Source organism: Phoenix dactylifera, chromosome 2 (genome assembly GCF_009389715.1).
Source record: "Phoenix dactylifera cultivar Barhee BC4 chromosome 2, palm_55x_up_171113_PBpolish2nd_filt_p, whole genome shotgun sequence".
Lineage (NCBI taxonomy): Eukaryota > Viridiplantae > Streptophyta > Magnoliopsida > Arecales > Arecaceae > Phoenix > Phoenix dactylifera.
The window spans coordinates 17,178,755-17,197,240 of NC_052393.1; the positions used below are offsets into that span (position 1 = coordinate 17,178,755).

At 42.9% G+C, this 18,486-nt stretch overlaps 2 protein-coding genes across 3 annotated transcripts in view; both read right to left on the minus strand.

Annotated features, from left to right (window-relative positions):
* The window catches only part of LOC103724090 (protein SHOOT GRAVITROPISM 6), a 67,181-nt gene extending 58,597 nt beyond the window's left edge, over positions 1-8,584 (minus strand). The window contains exons 1-11 of one of the 2 annotated variants that reach the window (XM_039123524.1): positions 8,286-8,584; positions 8,099-8,189; positions 7,950-8,004; positions 7,704-7,835; positions 4,200-4,271; positions 2,960-3,050; positions 2,767-2,862; positions 2,512-2,590; positions 2,358-2,421; positions 1,595-1,698; positions 1,382-1,487 (exon numbers count right to left, since the gene is read on the minus strand). In XM_039123524.1, coding sequence (XP_038979452.1) covers positions 1,382-1,487; positions 1,595-1,698; positions 2,358-2,421; positions 2,512-2,590; positions 2,767-2,862; positions 2,960-3,050; positions 4,200-4,271; positions 7,704-7,835; positions 7,950-8,004; positions 8,099-8,189; positions 8,286-8,319 — 924 coding nt within the window. In that variant the 5' untranslated portion in view covers positions 8,320-8,584. The remainder of the gene's footprint in view (positions 1-1,381; positions 1,488-1,594; positions 1,699-2,357; positions 2,422-2,511; positions 2,591-2,766; positions 2,863-2,959; positions 3,051-4,199; positions 4,272-7,703; positions 7,836-7,949; positions 8,005-8,098; positions 8,190-8,285) is intronic. The other variant, XM_039123525.1, reaches the window with a different exon arrangement.
* A 7,257-nt stretch (positions 8,585-15,841) lies between these two features.
* On the minus strand, positions 15,842-18,397 carry LOC120109985 (DEAD-box ATP-dependent RNA helicase 7-like). The gene is made up of 9 exons (XM_039123936.1): positions 18,206-18,397; positions 17,742-17,902; positions 17,539-17,650; positions 17,292-17,393; positions 17,111-17,171; positions 16,865-17,036; positions 16,676-16,772; positions 16,495-16,589; positions 15,842-16,265 (listed from the first exon to the last, which is right to left on the minus strand). The coding sequence occupies exons 1-9, from the start codon at positions 18,395-18,397 to the stop codon at positions 16,076-16,078; spliced, it is 1,182 nt and encodes a 393-aa protein (XP_038979864.1). The 3' UTR covers positions 15,842-16,075.
* Positions 18,398-18,486: the final 89 nt, after the last annotated feature.

The following is an 18,486-nucleotide window of genomic DNA, read 5'->3' on the forward strand; positions in this document are numbered from 1 at the left end:
AACAAATTTGACTTCAAAAAGAGTGATTACCAATTAAATATTCTTAAAAACTTCAAAAAAAATGGGTATGCTGATCCGTGAACCAGCACGCCCTACCCGTACCGGTTCGATATGGTACCAAACTGTACCGACCTGTACAAGTCCCGGTACTAATTCGGCGGACCTTAGTTACAAGACCTAAAAAAACATTAATTTAATCTTAAAATCAAAAAAATCGTGAAAAGTTACCTTTCAATCTAGTCAATCCACAAGACTTAAGACCAAGCTCCCCATCTTCTAGTTCCTCTCACTAAAGATCCGCACTCTACACTCTTTTTTTCTCCTTTAGGCTGCCTATTAAGTCTATTTATAGGGCAGGTAGATCAGTTCTAATAGGAAGTGGGGCCTGCTAGCTCGGTTCACATGCTTGAGTCGATTCCTGCCAAGTTAGTTGGTATTAGATATGGTTAAGTTTGTTGGCAAGTAGGTTGGTTCAGTCTGTGTCACAACAGCATTGCATGTAGAGAAGGAAATACCTTGTGTCTTAAAAAATGGCCAAGGTATCTGTCGATCAAGAAACTGCATAATGCACATATGGTATACAGGCGCATATGCAGTTAGTATTTTCTGACTATATATAAAATAAATAAAATATATTAAGTACAATAAAACAACAATAATGACAGTAATATTTTTCTAGGTAATTAAATATCAATACTAATGCTAGTAATAACAAATAACTAATGCTTATTATTTATTACTCAATACTAATAATTGTAGTTCTAATATAATTGAAACCCATATTCGACTTGACCATCAGCTTCATCCGCACAGGCCCACATAAGAGTGGGGCACATATTTGGCTCCATAATGCTAAGCATGTCACATATACAAATATCCATGCTAATTGAGGCACATATATGACCGCAAGATCCAAGTAAACTATCATTTCAGCCCGTAAATAAGATGACTGCATATAGTAACCACATATAGACAATGCGATGCAGTCAAGGGACGGCATACGCATACGCGGCTGCACATTTGGCCTTGTACACCTCCACTTGAATTCAATAAAAAAATCTTAAAACTTCAAATTCTTCAAGAATAAAAAGTTGTCCCATCTTTACCACAAATTCTCAATTTTAAACAAGTCAAAATATCAACTTTAAGTCTTTGAAGTTATTATAACTACACATTGTTAAAACCCAAAAGTTTGGTAAGAACATATGGTCTCTGAAGCATCTCATGTAACAGCACTTAGCACTTCAATAGAATGATTCATATTGGATTGCTAGACATGCATATTCATATCTAAGTACTGTTATAAACTTCTAATTATAGATTGAGCTATTACAGAAGCAAAAACTATTAGCAGCATTGAGAAAAAATATACACAGATTACCTCAAAATCAAGCAAAGGAGGGCCACTTTCTGATAGCAAGCATGCAGCAAGAAGATTGTGTAGGCTACATGAGGCTAGAAAGGCAATCTCATGATCTTTCTTATATCTAACAGACAAAAAACAAGGGAAAAATAAAATGGAAGCCACCTTCATGCTCAACAATCATATTTGACATAAAGTCAATAAGAAGCTATAGCAAAGCTTTATACTCACAGGTCCAAAATTGTTGGAATAAGCCTGGGCAATGCTGCTTTCAATTGTGGCCGCGTAACAAGGCCAACCATTTGTCCTAGTGCCTCCACAGATGAGAGCCGCACCTGTTTCAACAGATATTAGAGACAGAATACGAACCCCCACAACCTTAGTTAACAACGTTCGAATCATAACAATATTACAGAATAGAGAAGTCTAACATTTTAAGAATTTGACATCAAAAGTGCTACCAGACAATTCTAAGAGCAACAAAATCAAAAAAAATGATATCATAACATTCAAAAGTGCCACCATTTTAACTAATAAGGTGGCACGCACTTTCTCACTATGATTAGAATGCAAAATAACATAAGAATATCATAACATTGAAAGGTGCCAATGCTAAACATTATTGAAGTGTATTAACCAGTAATATGTTTGTTGTAACCGGCAGAACAGAAAATGTTGTAGAAAGTGTATTAACCAGTCACACGCATTTTTGCAAGCAGCAGTAGGTTTGGAACAAAAGCCAAAACTTTATCTAAAGAGACATATTTCTTTTTTTTCAGTAATGGCAGCAACAATAGGTAAATTTACTAAACAACAATACATAATTAGTAAATTTACATTATTCTATATTCAGAAAAGATATATGAAAACACATACAAAATGAAAAATAGAGACAACTGACACACATGGGTGTAGATGAATACTTGCTTCATAAACATTAAAATGAAAGAAGAGACAGTAACATATTAAAAGTCACACCGGCACCAATTCATACCTTCAGATCACGTGAAGTTGCCCAGACTCTCAACAAAAGTTCAAAGACAGAATTCATGAATGACCTGAAATAAATAAAAACGAAATTTTAAGAGAATGACAACTGACAAGTCCCCATCATTTAAAACATAAACAATATAGATTAGGAAACTTACATTACATCGCTATCAAGAAGTGGATGAGAGGGGAAATCCCCAATATACTGCCAAGTAGCCTGACACCAGCATTTGAAAGCTGGAAGCAAATGGCATATTATTGATCAAGCACAAATAAGATCATGAAAGAAATGAGGCAAATGCTACAGCAACAGCCTTAGCTTTCACAATTAATAAAATGTCAAACGGCCATTTCCTGGAACTTCTATGTGCATGTTAAAGCTCTAGGGAAGGTAAATACAGAGAAAGAAGTACCATTAGCGAAAACCGGTCGCTGGGCATCCCGTACATTTCCAAGAATTGGTAACACACGCAAGAGGACATCTTTCAGTCGTGGAGCGAACTGCAAAGCTTTGAACAAACAAAAAAGTTCCATATACAATTTCAACTCGAAGTCTCACCTCTAGAACCGTGATATAAACATAAAGTAGAAAAAGAGATGCATAACCTTCTGCAGAAGCAAAGTCCGCAAGTATCTGAACCATGGCTGGTAAAGCTGAATTAGTTCCAGACAGGTGAAGAAAAATTTCCTCCATCATCTAAAGCACAAAAAAAATTCATTGGTTACAGATTCACATTTAACGACATACTTACACAATAATTAAGAAAAACCATCACGCCATCGAATACACTACAACAAGAAAATTAAAATCTAAAAGCTGTCCTGAATCCACCAAGAAACATGTGCTGTTTGGAATTAAGGAGGAGTAAGAATTCAGGCAAAAAGGGATATAGCAGTGCATTATTCCCAGCTGGCGCTAGGTTAGGGCTGCCGAAGAAGAGCTGCAGGTCGCATTATGAGAGCCCGAAGCTCAGAAGCTGGATGGAGGATTTTCGGTGACAGCCCAAAAGGCAAATACAGCACACTCATCCGCAATTTTGGTTGGAAATACAACTTCCAGCAACCAGCTCAAACTAAACAAAAAGGGCATCCCAACACAGACTCAGTCACTAGGGATATGCAGAATCAGGTCAGAATACAACTCTGGTTCAAGTAAGACTATAGTCTCAGATATGTTCAGAAATCCAGAATTTTAAATTATTTAAAATCAAATTGCTTCCCTGGGCAAAGATTGAACAAGTCAGATCTGGACAAACATTAATGATAGTAAAATAATTCATGTGCACTAACTCTAGAAACACTGCATGATAGAGAAGCATGTAAACATGCTTATGCAGACATGCAAAAAATATACATGTATTCATTACACATACATAAAAAACAACTTACATTCAATATACATATATACGCACATACTAACCTATATTTATATGTATATATAATATAAGCAGAGATATGCATAAATATGCATATGTAAATCATGAAACATATGTATAAGTATTTTGTCAGCAGATGTAGTATGGCACACTCTATTGTCCTTATTAGGCCACTGAAACTACTAAACCAGCTACAGAACAGTGCGTACAATTACAAAAAACAAAATGATGGTATTAAGGAAACCTCTAAAATCCAAGTTTATCTGTCATAACATGTATTTGATTGTGAAAAAGGCCCTACGTGACCTAACTTTGATTTGTCTTGCAATGGAAATTAGTAACAATTCTCCAAAATGATGCTTAGCATAATTAAAGGAAGCAAGAAAATCACAAAGCATACATCCACAAGCTATGACAAAAGCAAAAATACATTACTTCCACAAATTCTTGTGCCCATCAGAAGAGCTTACCAGGTCAGGCACATGCGATCCTACTGAAACAAGTAGACCAGCTGCTGCCCTTTGCCAATCAGCATTAAGCTCCTAAACAATATATAAGACAAACTTTAAAACTTGCGGGTGATGTCCATTTTAGATGCAATGCATAGGCAGGGGAAAAGTAAAAAAAGAAATATTCAAAAAACAAAAAATGTGCCTCTCTCTAAGCAGATTATTTAATTCTCTGAGTAATTATTGGCCAATATCCTTTCTGTGTTCTAAGATGTTCCAATCCAAAGAATAAGTTATATGTAATAACTTTACTATAACTATGTCTAAAAAGATTGATCCTTAGTAATCTGATTCAAGCCAGATAAGGTTTAACATAGCATTATTGTTTGCAATATTAAACAGGACTTGTACTATCAAAAGAATTAGTTATATTGTACTTTAGAATTTTTTTATCTTTTCAGCTCTTGTTCATAATCATGTGTCAAGAAGATGAAAAAACACCGAAATTCAAGGATACTTGCAAAAAAGACACAATTTTATTTGGTATAATACAAGTTCAGTCCAGTAGGTGAACGTCAAATCTATACAATAGCTTTCTAGTAAGGAATCAACCAATTACCAACACACGGAGAAAAAGGATGAACAATCTGGAAAGCATTGCACAAGCAGAAGAAGTGAATACCCTTGCAAACATACTTCATTTGTTCAATTTCGAATTGCTGGTGCATAGCAATTTATATTATACAGTACACTTTGTGCAGCTGTGTACAAGCATGCCATGGTGGTGTGCAATGCCTATTGGTCTATGGCGGTCTGTAAAAGCCCTCTTTATATTTTTTGGCCACTTGAGCCTATTTTGGCCTCCCCTCACATGTAAGATCTCTCTTTAAAGGTTTCGATGGCCCAATCTTAGGATCAGACACATTGATGATGTGAAATAATCATTTTATTTCACAAAGAATCGAGATTGCATCCTTTAATATGTGTTGTTATTGATGTGATTATAAATGTCAACCAGTAAATGTGTTTATAACAACTTAAAAATGCACTACATCAATTTGCAAGGAGACATCGCATGAATTAATGCATCCACTTGCACCAGCAGATATAGTTTTCAATATGTGTTGTTATCAACACAGTACATTGATCATGCACAGATCAGTATCCTGTATTAATCAGATTTTTAATGTTTCCTTTAGAGGGACTAAAAAAAAGAATGTAAGATTGAAACAGTAATAGAACAAACATAAATGAAGGTTGAGGAGAAGAATTATATTGTAGAGTTGGTATGCATGGTATAGTTGTTTGAACATATTATTTTCTTACAATATTTTAGCTGCATATTTATTAAATGACCTATAGGTGCCCTTTACCTAATTTTTAACTTTTCATTAGTATTCATTTTTCTATTTATATGCCCACTTGTACATAGCAATATTTTAACAAGTAGTTTGTGCACCTATTTGTTTTTAATACCTAAATGAGAGTATGTTTTATGAAATATCTCAGAGATCAAAAGAGGCATAGGTGGTTTTTTTTCTCACTAGACATTATATGGTGGCGCCAGCAGGAAATTCAGATTGTTTAATGTTAGTCTGTATGGTATATGTTATATTTATGCATATACAGAAAGTAATGTTTGAGATTTAATAGTTTAGTTTATAGTAGCATGAATTTCAAAAGTATTTTAGTTTATAATGACTGAATGTATTTTTTTAATGTAAATTTGCATGTTGGGTCGCTTTAAATTATGCAATACACATGTTGAAAAGCTACCAGAGGTACACATTTGACTATTGATAATGTTTGTATCTTATAGATCAATTGGCATAAATGTTCAGCTGCATTAAATAGCTCTCAATACACTAAGAAAAATAAGTTAAAACTAATTAGAACTAAAATTTGTTATAAAAAGAAACCCTGAGATAGCATAATCATGTGTGCAAAACCATGCTCATCCATTAAATGTGGTCATGCTTGCAAATCCATGCCAATCCTTGACCAGATGGTGCAGATTGGATCCAAATGATTGGACACACAATAGTTAGTGATTATTTCAGATCTTAAAACACCCATAAAATCTGAAATATTTTCAGATTTCTGTGTATAATCTATACTGGGAACAAAATTATGCTCCCCAAGGCAATCATTTTTACAATCTGGCAAAAAATACCCAAGCCCAAAGAAGATGGCAAGAAGAGAGAAAAGATGGAAGAAGGGAATTTACTTTATTCATTCATCATCAAAACAGATTTACATTGTCTCCTCCTTCCATTTAATTAAAGACATAACACTTTACTCCTTAATTAACTATGGCAACTCTACACCTTATCCTGTTGGGGGAAAACAAAGAAAAAACAAATAACAATAATTTTTTAAGCATTTTAAACAAGTTTGTATCTCCATGAAATCCAACATAGAAAGCCATCAAAATCAATTCAAAAAAACAATCATCGTGACTTAAAACCTTTCTTAATCCAACCCGGACCCAATATAGGGCTTAAGGGCACTAATCTTGCTCAAAATAGGACTAAAGCATTCACTATAAAAATAGCCCCAAAATTAAGTACAAAAAATCACATAAAAACTTCTCCCAGAACAACTAATATGAGACAACAAAGACTCAATAGAATGGCAAATTAGCTGATAAAGACCCCCAGAAAAAAAAATAATGAAATATAATCCTAATTTAAACCTAACCTACATCATCGACACGAGTATAGCAGGCAACAGTTTAATTCTCAAATTTTCCAAGCAGAGAGTTTAATTGAAGAAATCCATGTCATGAAGAAGGCAATGCCTTAGAGTTTACATCCAAAGATGAGAGAGGGCATAAGCATACTGAAAGGGATAAATTGGAAGAATTTATTACATAATTATGGAGTTCACTACAGAAATGAAAAAGAGTTCTTTCAACAAGCCCTAAAAGACCCACCAATCATATTTCTGAGAGGAAATAGAAAAGGTCGCTAAAATGGTTAAATCTCATAGAACATATAGCTTTGAGCATGTCCAGATTTGCCATTGTTCTTCGTATTGCAACAACGTTAAGGGTTAGCAAAAAATTAATTATCATTCTTCATTGAAGTACACATTTGAGGAGGTTAGATTCTGTGGCATACAGTAGGGAAGAATTAGCATGAGAATATGCTTTTGTGCAAGTCTTAAAAATTGAGATGTGAAGCAAAGTATTTGCCACTATAAATTATTCCACCTTTGTTATTTCATAAAGCATTTTGTATGCCTTGAGGGTTTTATCCTCCTAATTCAGATACAACTTCTCCAGTTGTCTACCCTTCATATGATAACAGTACCAAACAAAGAAATAAGCAAATATGAGTTGAAGCATAATCCTAGGCTATCGGATAAAAGAGTTGAGCTTTAATCAAGCAAAAATAACTAAAGTTCCATGATAAATCCCTCCATAAAAGAAGAAACAAGGAATTAATTCAATCAAATTGAAGCAAAATTTCCCGTCATGGTTGCTTCTACCACCATTCTAAATGTCCATAGAGACGATGATACCTTTGAGGTGATCATCTCTGCTGTCGCTATCTTTGCAAGCTTAGCCATGTATGTCGGGTCCACATCTTTACGGTCCATCGCTCGCACCGCACACGCCATAACAAGAAACACCCCCGCCATGTTACCAAAACGCTGCAACCAGAAAACCCGCCCAATTCAAGAAACATAAGAGAACTTCCATCATATAAAGGATTAAAACCTTATTTTCAACCCGAAGCAAAACAACGCGATGAAAGAATCACATACCCGACGGCCCCCTCGGGAGACAGCAGAGCAGCAATCAAGAACCAGAAGAGGGTTCCTGCATCACCCCATCCGCCAAATCATTCAGAGAACAAGAAAAGAAGCAATATCAGAAAAAAAAAATGGGGAAAAGAGGGTTAAGGGATGATCACAGTGGGGCGATCTCCTTGAGAGCGGCCAAGGAGGCCTCCTTGACGACGGGAGACTCATCCGCCAGCGACGCTACCAGCACCTGTACAGCCTCTGGAGTAGGAAAAAGAGACGAAAAGAAGAAAGATTAGAAGCGAGGGAAGAGAAAAGGAGGAAGGGCAGTGGGAATTCGGCCGTGGCGGAGGTCACCTAGCGCTGGGAGAGAGGCGGAGGACGACGCCATTGTTGGGGGGGAGGAAAGAGGGGGGGAGAGAGAGAGGTGGTGGCGGGGAGAGGGACGGGGGGAGAAGAATAGAAGGTGACGGGAAAAAGAAAGAAAGAAATAGAGGGCGGTGACAGGACAGCACGAGCGAAGGTGTGGAGAGAGAGAGAGGGCCTGACGCGGTGGGGACCGGCAGCTCAAGGGACGGACGACGGGCAAACGGGTGGAGCCGACCGCTCGAGAGAAAAGTACGGTATCGAAAAGTCCTGGAAACAGATTTGGCGCTCGGGCGAGACTAGAACCGTGAGGTATCTGTCGGCCCAATGGAGGTGGCCTGATTGAGCTGCCGCTTTTCATCAGTCCTAAAACTTCCAGAGCACTCGTTGAGAGTGGAAGGAACTGACGGTGGTGGGCCACAGTCTCGGCCGTCGGATGCTTGCCGAGTGGGTGGCCAAGGATGTAGCCGCTTGGCTAAAGAAGGCAGGAGAGGTGGCGGTGGTGACACTAGCCGACGACCATTTCGCCTTGCATTTCCGGACGACGGCGAATCGGAACCGCGCATTGTCGGAGGGGTCGTGGGTGGTAGCGGGGCAACTCCTTGCTATGAAATCATAGGTTCTGGATTTCCTGCCCAGGGAGAAACCTGTGAAGACCGTGGTGGTCTGGCTCCGACTACCTGGGCTGCCACCGGAGTATTGGTCGACCTCGACCATTCTTGACATCGTGGCCCAGATAGGGCGGCCATTGGCCGTGGACGGGGTGACCGAGGAGCGGCAGGCCATGGGTTTCGCCCGGGTGAAGGTGGCGATCGACGCCACCAAGCCTCTCCTCTCGGGGACCCGGATTCACGGGAAGACGAAGGTGTAGAGGGAGGCCGTCTCGGGCAGGTCGGGTTGAATGGCGAGACCCGTTTGGCCGAGGACCAGGTCATAGTGGGTTGCCCCGTGGGTGATGCACTGGTGGGTCGGGATACGTCTACACCTATGCCGCCCGGAGCGGGTGATCTGGATGGTGATGAGGGGGTCGTGAGCAGGCCAGTGTTGGATCATACGATGGTTGTGCAACGGGTTAAAGCTGCTGTTATGCGGGTCATCTCCGGAGCCAGTGTGGATGACATTCAGCGGGGTGGCATTTATCCCGAGGTGGAGATGGACCTTGAGGCCCAGGGGGTGGACGTGCTTGTGGCCAACCTTTCGGACTTTTCTCCATGGAGATTCTAGCATAGAATTGCAGAGGGGCAGCAAAGTCGTCCTTCATGTCGTCTTTCAGGAGGTTGGTGCAGATCCGCGGACCAGAGACCTGCTTCCTCTAGGAGACGCATCCGTCCGGTAGAGGGCTATGCCGAGTACAACGGTGCTTAGAGGAAGACTGGGAGATCTACGCAGTAGAATCCCAAAGGCTGTCCGGGGGTATTTTAGCAATGTGGAAGCGAGGTGTGGCGTCAGTAGACATTTTCCACAACTGCTCTCAATAGGTTATTTTGGTTATTTCGGAACCCAATACAACACCGTGGGTACTAATCAGCGTGTATGTGGGTACTGACTATAGGCCTAGGAGAGTCCTGTGGGAGATTTCAATTGTATTCAGGACGCTAGTGAGAAGAGCGGTGGAAGGGCTTTTACTGATACAGTGGATAGGAGGGAGTTATGTGACTTCCTATCGTAGAACTGCCTAGTGGACTTGGGCTTCTCTGGACCACGGTTTACCTGGTGTAACAACCAGTCCGATAGAGCTAGGGTTTGGGAGCGGCTTGACAGGATCGTGGCATCCACTAATTGGATTATCCGGTTCCTTTCGTATTGAGTCGGCTACTTATCTCGGATTGCCTTAGATCATTGTCCACTACTGATCTCGACGGCATCCGACTCCAGTCACCACTGCCCCTTCTGCTTTGAGAAGGTTTGGTTGTCTTACCCTCAGTCCTGAGACATTGTCCGAGGAGCTTGGAGCTTACCGATGCACGGCGATGCTATGCAGAGGGTTTCTCGAAAATTGGAGCTGACCAAGAGGCGGTTGCGCTACTGGAACCATGAGGTTGTGGGCAATGTTGTTAGAAAGTTAGAGAAAATGGAGGTCACGATAGTCGACCTTCAAAGGAAAGATGATCTTGAGGGTGTGCTCCTTGAGGCCGATATGGTACACCTCAGAGGGCTTCTTGCCACTCATCACTCGATCTTACGACAATATGAGATATTCTAAAAACAGAAATTCAGAATCCAGTGGGTCAAAGAGGGAGATCAGAACACTAGTTTCTTCCATCGGACCACGGTCATCAGAAGATAGAGAAATACGATCTGATCTCTGCGAGATGGGACAGGTCAGCGAGTGGAGGAGGACCTAGTGATTAGACAGGTCTTGCTTGATTTCTTCCAATCTAGATGGACAGAGGATAGTGACTAGTGAGGGTAATGAGGTCGGCTGGCTCTTGAGGGCTGATAAGAAAATTGGTGGTGTAGGGAATGAGTTACTGGTCGACATGGGAATTGGCATTACAGAGAATGTGTTATTGGTTCGACTGGTGGTAGAGAGGGAGGTGCGGGAGGCAGTCTGGACCCTGGGAGAGGATAGGGCTCCTGGTCCGAATGAGTCCCCACCCTTCTTTTTTTGGAGATACTGGGCATCGTCTGGATGGCTATGGTAGAAGCGGTTTTGTGTTTCTTCAGTCGGGCAGGGATGCCTGACGACTGGAAGGCCACATTTGTCATGCTGATACCGAAACATCAAGATGCGGTAGAACTGAGCCATTTTAGGCCTATCGGCTTGTGCACAATCTTATATAAAGTTATGGTAAGAATACTGGTGGAGCGAATGAAGCCCTTGCTCCCCGAAATTATCTGCCAGGAGCAAGGTGCTTTCGTGGGAGGTAGGAGCATGTCCGATAATGTCATGTTGGCCCAAAAGATGATGTGGATCTTTAGCGGGCCCCGAAGTGACGGAGCCTGATGGCTGTCAAGCTGGACATGAAACGAGCTTATAATAGAATCAGGTGGAGCTTCCTTAGGCGAGCCTTGGAGAGTCTTAGTTTCCATGAGACCTAGAATTTGTAATGGGAGGCGTTCTCGGTCCCCAAGCCCCACATCATTGCCTTCCTTTGCTGCTTGGCTTCTAGCTGAGGTGCAATGCTGTCGCGGACCGATAGGAAGGCAAATGCCAAGGGTTGCTCGTAGGAATTGGAAATGGCAGCAGATTCCTATGCCTAAGTTAGTTGGAATACAACTTGGATGGATGGAAATTGATTGCACGGTGGCTATTTATTTAAACTGAATGATGAATACAAAATACAAGTACAAACAAATAAATCTAGTGAGGTATATAAGGTTTCCGCACTAGCCCAATCTACTAGGACTCGGAAAGAATCCCTAATAGCCTAATCTAATAGAGGTAGACATTTCTTTGGCTAGCCTAATCTAGTGAGAACTTGATGTGGCTCTCCCTAGCCCAAATTCTAAGGCCGAATTATACAAGTGGACTCTCCACTGGTTTCTTCACAATCTGGATGGATGCCCTGCACTTTTGCCCTTCAAGGGTATTTATGGACTGCAAGGTTCGATGCAGTTGCGGGAATGCAGTTGTCCCTTGGCTGCAGTTGACTGCAGTTAGCTGCGGTTGGTTGCAGTTGGCTCACGGAATCTAGCAGAATTCGGTTGGCCGGGCCGGGCATCCTAAAAAACTTGGCACGCACCCAGGCGGGGTTCTTTGCAATGCTCCTTGGTCTTTTGGACCCTTGGGGTGGGACTTGGGCAGATGCCCTACTAGTATAGGAGGGGGCCCCTGCTACGACGCCCCCGCGCATGGCCACGACCATGGGCGCCTGCACACGGCCCAGGCCACGGCTCGGCCAAATCCATTTGTAATGCTCCTCAGACTTTGGAACCCTCGGAGTGGGCTTTGGGTGGATGCCCTGTTGGATTAGTAGGCCGCGCAAGGCCACGGTCACAAGCGTCTGCACACGGCCAAGGCCACGGCCACGAGCATCCACGCACAGCCAAGGCCATGGAGCGGTCTGCCTCGGGCCAGACCCATTTGCAATGCCCCTCAATACTTTGGAACCTTCGGGGTGAGCTTTGGTCGAATGCCCTGTTGGGGTAGTAGGGAAGGAATTGCACGTTGGGGTCAGTCAAAAGCGCGTGCAAGGGCGCGCGCGGCTAGATGTGCGAGCCCAAGCTCGTGGATTGTGTGCTTGGGCAAGTGCGCACGCAAGGGCGCGCACAACTGGTCGGGTGCACAGAAGCTTGTGAGTTGCGCGCACGGCCGTTGCCTCATTTAGTTGGCGCGCGTGGCTGGCCGAGCGTGCAAGTACTTGTGCGTAGCATGCACGGCCGTTGCTTCGTTTGGCTAGCGCGCTCGTCTGGTCGGGCACGCTCGGGTGGTCGGACGCGCAGATACTGATGTGTAGCGCGCTCGGCCCTTGCCTTGCTCGGTGGGCTCCCGTTGTACTGATGAGGCGAATTCTGGCGCGTGGGCTGGTCCTGCGTGCTGTCGTTGGTGTTGTCGTCGTACACAGGCGCTGGTCTTAGCCTGCGCATGTGCTTGTTTGCCTTTGGCCGCCTAAGGCTTGGTCAGCCTCTAGGCTCATCAGTTGCCCGATCTTGTCCTTGACTGTTGCTTGGACCTCGCCTAGCTGAGTGCCATGGCTGTGCGGTTTTAGGAGGTTTCCATTAGTGTTGGGGTGTGTTCAGGGACCTAGATTTTCTATTCTGGTCAACGCCACACCGTCCCCCTTTTTCAAATCCACCAAGGCGCTTGGGCAAGGATGTCCTTTATCCTCATACTTGTTCATCATTTGCTCTGATATCTTGTCTCGGGCACTACGGGCTGCATGCGCCGCCTGGGAGCTGGAGGTTTACGTCCCAGCTCCAGGGGTTCAGCCGATATCTCACTTACTCTTTGCCGATGACTGTCTCCTCTTGACGAGGGCGCGGGTAGCAGACGCACGAGCCCTTAGGAGGGTGTTGGCTGATTACTGCGTTGCATCGGGGCAGAGAGTGAATACCCAAAAGTCCATTATCTTCTTCAGTCCTAGCACGACGCCTGAGGTTCGCTGGGGGATCCGGAGGATTCTGGGGATGCCAGAGTAGGATAGGACCTGGAGCTACCTGGGTGTCCCGATCACAGGTAAGAGACTGCGGGTATTTGAGTGCACCGAGCTGGTGCAACGGGTTCAAAGTAGGCTGGAGGGATGGCGAGCAGCGTCTCTATCTATGATGGGTAGATTGACGCTAATCAGATCCGTACTTGGCTCCATGCCCATCTATCTAATGGTAAACACGGTGGTGCCGAGGACAGTGTTACTGAAGATTGAGCGGCTACTTCGGGGCTTCCTATGGGGCTCGCATGGAGGTGGTCGGAGGGTGCACTTGGTGGTGTGGGAGAGCATTTGCCTCCCATTCAGTGAGGTGGCCTTAGGGTTCTATCTCTCCTAGAGAGACGGGAGGTGTTCATTGCCCGGCATGTAGTGCGATTCTTTTTGGAGCCGCAGGAGATTTGGAGCCAGACCATGGTAGCCCGCTATGGACGGGTGGGCCTAAGGGCGGAGATGTTCCTTCCTATGGCGAGATATTGCGAGGTACCTGCCTACTGCGTTGGTCCACACCAGATGGCTGGTAGCCGATGGGCGCAATATTGATGTGGCTAAAGACCCGTGGGTAGATGACCTCCCCTTGCGGCATTGGCTGACTATGGTTAGTGCTGAGGTTGCAGAGGGCCTGCATGTTTGTGATCTCCTTGTCCTCGAGGGGGCTGCATGGGACGAGACTAGGCTGGTTCAGCTTTTCGAGAGGCATCTGGCGGAGAGGGTCCGATCCCTCCTATTACCTGGGTGCGCAAGTCCAGACGTGCAGGTTTGGAGCACCTCTACCAGGACCAACATCAGGGTGGGTGACCTCTCCCGCATTCTCCAGCATCTGTCTTATATGGAAGTATGAGGGGCGGCACGGGTTTTATTATTCGGGACCCGTTTGCTAGAGTCGTGGCTGCATGGGACAGTCAACTCTTCGACATATCGGTTCCGGGTGCGGAGCTGAGGGCCTCTTGGGCGGGCCTTCGTTACGTCCGGTGTGTTTTACGAGCTAGTTCCATCGTCCTGGAGGAGGACTCGGCCACGATTATCAGCTGGTTCCGGAGGGGTCCAAGGGGTAACGGTTGCGTCCACCCTTTGCTCCGAGATATCTGGGCAATGGTAAAGGATGGAGGGGCCTTCCAAGCTAAGCATATTTTCCGTAAAGCTAATGGGGCTGCGGACTAGGTGGCTGCTTATGTAGCCAGTTACTCGAATAGTACCCTATAGGCTGGAGATGGGAAATTGCCCATGGCACTCCGAAGTATTTTATTTTTTGATTTTATTGGGTGCATCCGTACTCGTTTGATATGATCCACCTGCCTTAGCAAAAAAAAAAGAGAGGCTATAACCTATCACATTACATTATACCTACAGAATCGGGAGAGGGGCGAGGCAGGTGTTGAGGGCAGACCATATCATTTTAGAAGTGAACTTAGCCATAGTGATCGAGTGAATTTAGGATCTGGAGCGTGCTGCCGGCGGAATACGCCCGCTCTATGACATCTGCAACTTGCTGGGTGAGTGTGCCTCCTATCAGGCTTTTCATGTCTACAGAAAAACCGTATTGTGGATTGAGTAGCAGCTTATGCTGCGCAACACTCGGAAGAATTTATTTGGGAAAACTACTTCTCTATTCCGTTTCTACTATATTAATTTTTTTTTTTAATTTTATGGAATGTACTTATGTCCATTATGTGTAAGCCGTCGTTATAAATAAATAAATAAATAAGTAGAAGAAGAAGAAGATAGAGGTTGCATCTATTGCCATTGACCATTGAAAGAAAGAAGATCAGGAAATACAACCCGAACACGGTGTAAGGTTATATAACTTAACATATCGGTGGGCAAGAGACCGGCAGGTTTTAATTCATCCCACGGATAGAATCATACCTGAGACCCGCGGGGTTGTGGGTGGGGCCGGAGATGAGTTTGAGTGGGTCTTCCTACGGTTCGACCTGATTAGATCCAATTGGCTTGTTCGATCGGGCTGGAGTTTGTATGGAGAATGGACATGATTGATCGATGATGTGACCGTAATTTGTACGAAATGGAGCCTCTCTAAACAAAGCATATCTTAATGGATCAAATACATGTGCTGCAATCTTTTCAAAATAAGACCTGACTAGGGCTGCAAATGGGTCGGGTCGGGTCGGGTCCTGAGTGACCCCGACCCGACCCGGTTTTTTGTTCGGGTCCTAATTTTGGACTCAGACCCGACCCGGTTGAAATTCGGGTCGGGTCAGGTCGGGTCGATGCCGACCCCGTCGGGTCATTCGGGTCGGGTCGGATCCGGATCCGATCGGATCCGGGTTTGGGTCCGGTCGGGTCCATGAGATGAACAAGTTTTAACCCCAGAGCAAGCAAAGTTAAACAATTATTTTCTGCAAGCCAAGCCTATTCACACATGCAACCAATACGGAGCAGTAGAAAAAAGCAAACATTAGATGGGGGATGCTATGCATTGCCAATATCTTGCACTAGCCATATCCAAGCTCCTGATGTAGACAGTATCTTTATTAACAATGACAAAATCTGAATTGTAAATTGTCTTAGCATCCTAATAATTCATTTGTTGAGGTCTAGTAGTTGAACAACATAATTCTTTGCCAGTTTACCAGAACAATGTATATACCGGGATTGACATTTCTGACAATCACCAACACCGAACTTAGACAATAGTTCGTGTATTGGCACCCGAATACAGAAACACTAAATAAACTAAGGCACAATTAAAACACAGACCGGATAATTTCTAAATGGTACATTCAACATAACTTCAACGAATGCATTCACATCATCAGCAGGCACATCAAACACCGCTCCCACTCCATCAGCGGTAAGAGAAAGGCCCTTCACCCCGCCAATATTTTCATTAGGCAAGACTCTTCTCAAGATACTAAAAGCAAACCTGAGGTTGATATCAGAGAAACCAGAATCAGATAAGGATCACTATAAGACTAATTTTCTGGAAAAATGATTATGGGTCCACCATTCAATACAGAATGTCATCATGCCCTTTGTTAACGAGCAATTGATGTTTTTAGCAAGCATGGCAAAGAATGTTGTGTATTTTTTTCGAATGGTTATTTTAGAAAAAAAGTAAACTGCAATTGGTGGGAATCAAGTTCTATACTTACGCTGGTGAGTCGATTGTCTTTCCTGCCTGAAGAAGTAGGGTTACATAGTTCTCAATAGAAGAGAGCAGGGATCTTTGTTTTATGTCAGTGTATCCCTGCAAAAGGAAAAGGAACTTATCATAATGGTTGGAGGATTTTTAGCAATATTAAGAGCTCCGGAGAGAATAACAGTATTTCTTACTGCAGCCTTTGCCAGTGCTTTTGCAAGTAAATCCACAGCTGATAAACCAGAGGAACTCAAAAGTTGCTCTGCTTGTGACTGAAAAACTGGAATCACGCTGCATTATAAACCAAAATTTACGCACTGAGCTAACAATCAACATATATTTATTAAAGGCAATTCTACTTTTTCAAGTAACAGAAGCATTACCTATCAGAGATGTTTGAGATAGCTTTAGCCGCATCAGATCCAGCAGATTCAGCAACATCAGCAGGTTGCGGAGGAGAGATGTGCTCAAATTTGACACCTGATTCTCTTTCTAATCTAGAAATGCTATATGAATATCTGGGCTCGTATAGCAATATAGCAACTCCAGTATTGCCTGAGAGTAACTTCGATTTGTTAGCAACTCATCAAACTCCAAAATCATTATTGAAATCAAAAGTGATAAAATACCAGCCCTCCCAGTTCGCCCTGAACGATGGATGTAGGCTTCAACATCACGTGGGGGCTCACACTGAGAAATGTAAACATAGTTATTACCACCCAAATAATTAATAAACCAACCTTTTATTATGAAGTCTGAAACTTATAGATCAATAACTAACATGACACAGTCCAGGATTTACATGAATACCTGAATAATCAATTGCACATCCTGGATGTCTAAGCCACGTGCAGCCACATTTGTGGCCACCAAAACCAAAAACCTGCCTGACCTAAATCCAGCAAGTATGACCTGCATAAAATCAACTCCTACAAATTATAAAGGATTATATTGCTGAAAAGTCACTGAGGCAGGTGGTAAAATTTATTAGGTGCCTCATGTGCATTCAGCGTAATTCCAGGTGAAGCATAATTTTAATATCATCATTACTACTTACTTCCCGTTGAGCTTGCACTATATCTCCATGCAAAGCCCTCGACCCAGGTAATGATCCAGCAAGTTCAGATGCAGATTCTTTTGTCTCAGTAAAAATAATGGTACGGCCTCCACTGAACAAGGAAATTTTGACATAGAAAACATTTAGAAAATTTAGTGCAGAAAAGGAAAACAATAAAAATAAGACCGATAAAAGCTACAAACCGGCTATAACAGTGAATAATATCTGGAATAAGTTGTACTCTTGCTTGACGCGTACAGGGAAGAACAAGATGTCTAACACTGGCACTAGCCTTCAGCTTCTCATTACCAACAAGATCGGCAGTTTTCTTATCAAGTTTCAGAAACCTTTCATGAACTGGAGTCTACTTGACAATCTGCTGTATCCATTGCAACTAAGGTGCAAGCTTGTTAAAAGAGTAAAGCTTTGCCTCGCTTTCATGACATTAATTTTCAACTTATATGCTCAACCACAGCCACTATTAACTGGGCTGCAGATATAAAATGAAGCCACCACATGACATTCATTGGAAATTGAAGATATTTTGTGCATTGTAGAAGCAAGTCTAGTTGAAGACCATGGTTTCAGATCATCAAAACCCAAAATAAAGTGAAATAGATTGTATAGATGCTGGTGTATAGATTGATGATTTAGTGCTTTCAAATACCTCAACTTTCCACTGGGAAAGAGATGCTCGCAGGGCAGAAGCAAAGACATTTGCATTCCAAGGCAATCTCTCTGATTCGATGATGATTCCTCCATACTCATCTTCATAAGCATCCAAAACCTGGAAATACAGGGGGGGCAAAATCTGGTGACTGAGACAATGTGTTAGTGGTGTCAATGTGTCATCAATCATCCTAGTAAAATGAAAAAACTAGGGTTCATTAAAAACTAGACCTGCATGAAGAATAGCAAAGAAGGAGAGTGCTCAAAAAGAAACAATAT

Excerpts from the sequence above, each read along its gene's own strand:
- LOC120109985 (XM_039123936.1), bottom strand. The coding sequence starts at position 18,397 with ATGATTGATGACACATTGACACCACTAACACATTGTCTCAGTCACCAG. Across the intron at positions 17,651-17,741 it reads ATTATTCACTGTTATAGCCG|TGGAGGCCGTACCATTATTT; the intron begins GTTTGTAGCTTT and ends TTCCTTGTTCAG. Across the intron at positions 17,037-17,110 it reads AGGGCGAACTGGGAGGGCTG|GCAATACTGGAGTTGCTATA; the intron begins GTATTTTATCAC and ends AGTTACTCTCAG.